Raw genomic sequence first — 2,594 nt, 5'->3', positions numbered from 1 at the left:
TCTATTGCGGGATTTCTCGGTGTTGGCACTATTGACACTTTGGGCTGGATAACTGTTTGTCGTGGGGGCCATCCCATGCATTTTAGAAGGTTTGCTAGCATTCCTGGCCTCTACCCACTAAATGCCAGCACCTTCCTCTCCGTTGTGTCAATCACAAAAAAATCTCCAGACGTTGCCAAATGTCCCCCAGTGGTTGAGAACCGCTGGATTACTGGAAATCTTAGGAAATAAAACATTTGTTAAGCATTATTTATAGGAAGGTATTTTCTCTTTCACTTTCCTCTTCTTTTTTTTTTTTTTGAGACAGATTCTCATTTTGTCACCCTCAGTGGGGTGCTGTGGTGTCACAGCTCACAGCAACCTCCAGCTCCTGGGCTTAGGTGATTCTCTTGCCTCAGCCTCCCGAGTAGCTGGGAACACAGGTGCCCACCACAACACCCGGCTATTTTTTGTTGCAATTTGGCCAGGGCCGGGTTCAAAGTCTCCACCCTCCGTATATGGGGCCTGCACTCTACTCACTGAGCCACAGGTGCTGCCCTACTTTCCTCATCTATACCAAAAAGGGGATATTGAAATCAGATTTGCAAGGTGGTGCCCATAGCTCAGTGGGTAGGGAGCCAGCCACATACACCCAGGCTGGCAGGTTCAAACCCAGCCCAGCCAGCTAAACAACAATGACAACTGCAACAAAAAAGTAGCTAGGCATTGTGGTAGGCACCTGTAGTCCCAACTACTTGGGAGGCTGAGGCAAGAGAATCACTTAAGCCCAAGAGTTTGAGGTTGCTGTGAGTTGCAATGCCACAGCACTATACCGAGGGCGACATAGTGAGTCTGTCTCAAAAAAATAATAATAATAATCAGGTTTGCAAATACGTAGTGCTTGTTTGACAAACCCTGTCATTTCCGCAGAAGACCACAGGGAAAAATGCAAATCAAATCAATGAATGAGGTTTGGCGCCTGTGGCTCAAGTGGCTAAGGTTCCAGCCACATACACCTAAGGTGGTAGATTCAAATCCAGCCTGGGCCCGCCAAACAACAATGATGGCTGCAACCAAAAAAACAGCCAGGCGTTGTGGCGGGCGCCTGTGGTCCCAGCTACTTGGGAGGCTGAGGCAGGAGACTCGCTTGAGCCCAGGAGTTGGAGGTTGCTGTGAGCTGTGATGCCACGGCACTCTACCCAGGGGGACAGCTTGAGGCTCTGTCTCCAAAAAAAAAAAAAAAAATCAGTGAATGAAAAGTATGGGACAAGGGATTATGGGGAAGGGCGAATATTTTAAATACTTTCCAAGTATTATGGGATCCTAAATTTTATAAGACCTGAAAGTCAGGGGCTCCAAATTATATATATTTAGGCTTTTTTCTTTTTTCCTTTGTGTTTTTTTACCCCGAAGCACGTCTTCTCTATTCTGGATTTGCTGGTTCAGGTCACAGCGCACTCCAGAACTGGGATGGGGTTTGTCATCAGTTCTCTCATTAGGTGCCCCCGGTCCCGAGTTCTGGTGACAGGAAAACACTGATTGGGGATGTGGCTCTTTCTGGGGAAGAGGATCTTCAAGAAGGAGTTGGGAACTGTTTTCAGGTTGATTAATGGTGTATTTGTTTCTTAACTATTAGACTTTATCTACCTGCTTCAAAACGTCAAGAATACCTGCAGAGTTCGGGGGAGAAAGTGCTGGCCAGTTTCCCTGTGCAAGCCACAATTCACTTCTACAACGACGAGTCTGATTCTGACAGTGAAGAGCATGAGGAAGAAACCCAGCCCTGCCCTCCTCCCTGCCAGGAGGCAAGAGGTCTGGAGGAAAGTGGCCCTGGGGGAAAGAGCACAGACCAGGCCTTATATCAACGGTGGCCACCTGGAGAAAGGGGTGGCCTCTGTGGTGAGGGTCAGCTCCCCCACAGTGACCCCTCAGGGAATCATAAGTGCTCCTCAAAAGAATGAATCAATCAATCTGGTCTCTCTCCCATCACCGCCCCACCAGCCTGCCTCATCCTGGGCCCTGGCCAAGCCTGCCTTACTTTTCCGGCTTGGACATGGCCATGCCAGGACACTTTGCACCCTATGCTGGATTTGCAGAGGCTGGGGGCTGCACAGAATCTACTCATGGCAAGAACTCAGCTTTTACTTTTCTTCCTTCTGGGGGTTCTTTTTTAGTGTACTCATGCATACCGTTGACAAAGGATTCTAGAACAAAGAAGTGTGTGTCAACACTGGGTGTTATCAGTAGAGCCAACTTTCAGAGCTCGTTTAGCGCTGTCACTCTGCTGATCAGATTATAAACTATTCCTATATAGAGTAGTAATCCATGCCCACCTCTCACTTGACCCCAGACTCATTATTTAGGTATTTCTGCTTTTATAAATATAATTTAGATATTACATCCCAATTTTAATCCATTGTCCAAGAATAATTTCCCTAAGGGTAACAAAGAAAAAGGTATGGATTTCTGGGGGACAATTCTGGATAAAAATGTACATGACTATTTGTATAAAGACTCTGTGTATGAATGTACAAGGATTAGAACTTTAACTCTTCTTAGCTGATGACTGCTTTGGCTTGTTACTTGAGTAGACTATCACTTTTTTTTTTTTTTTT

The 2,594-nt window shown here is 46.3% G+C and overlaps 1 protein-coding gene across 1 annotated transcript in view; it reads left to right on the top strand.

Moving 5' to 3' along the window:
• RIPPLY3 (ripply transcriptional repressor 3) overlaps positions 1-1,940 on the top strand; it is a 14,150-nt gene extending 12,210 nt beyond the window's left edge. Inside the window, exons 3-4 of the mRNA XM_012811943.1 lie at positions 1,393-1,454; positions 1,616-1,940. Coding sequence (XP_012667397.1) covers positions 1,393-1,454; positions 1,616-1,940 — 387 coding nt within the window. The remainder of the gene's footprint in view (positions 1-1,392; positions 1,455-1,615) is intronic.
• The last annotated feature ends 654 nt before the right edge of the window (positions 1,941-2,594 follow it).

This window comes from Otolemur garnettii, unplaced genomic scaffold (genome assembly GCF_000181295.1).
Source record: "Otolemur garnettii isolate 467f Iridium unplaced genomic scaffold, OtoGar3 scaffold00180, whole genome shotgun sequence".
NCBI classification, from domain to species: Eukaryota; Metazoa; Chordata; class Mammalia; order Primates; family Galagidae; genus Otolemur; species Otolemur garnettii.
The sequence above is the reverse complement of the archived record's forward strand: the minus strand, read 5'-3'. Positions and strand labels throughout refer to the sequence as shown.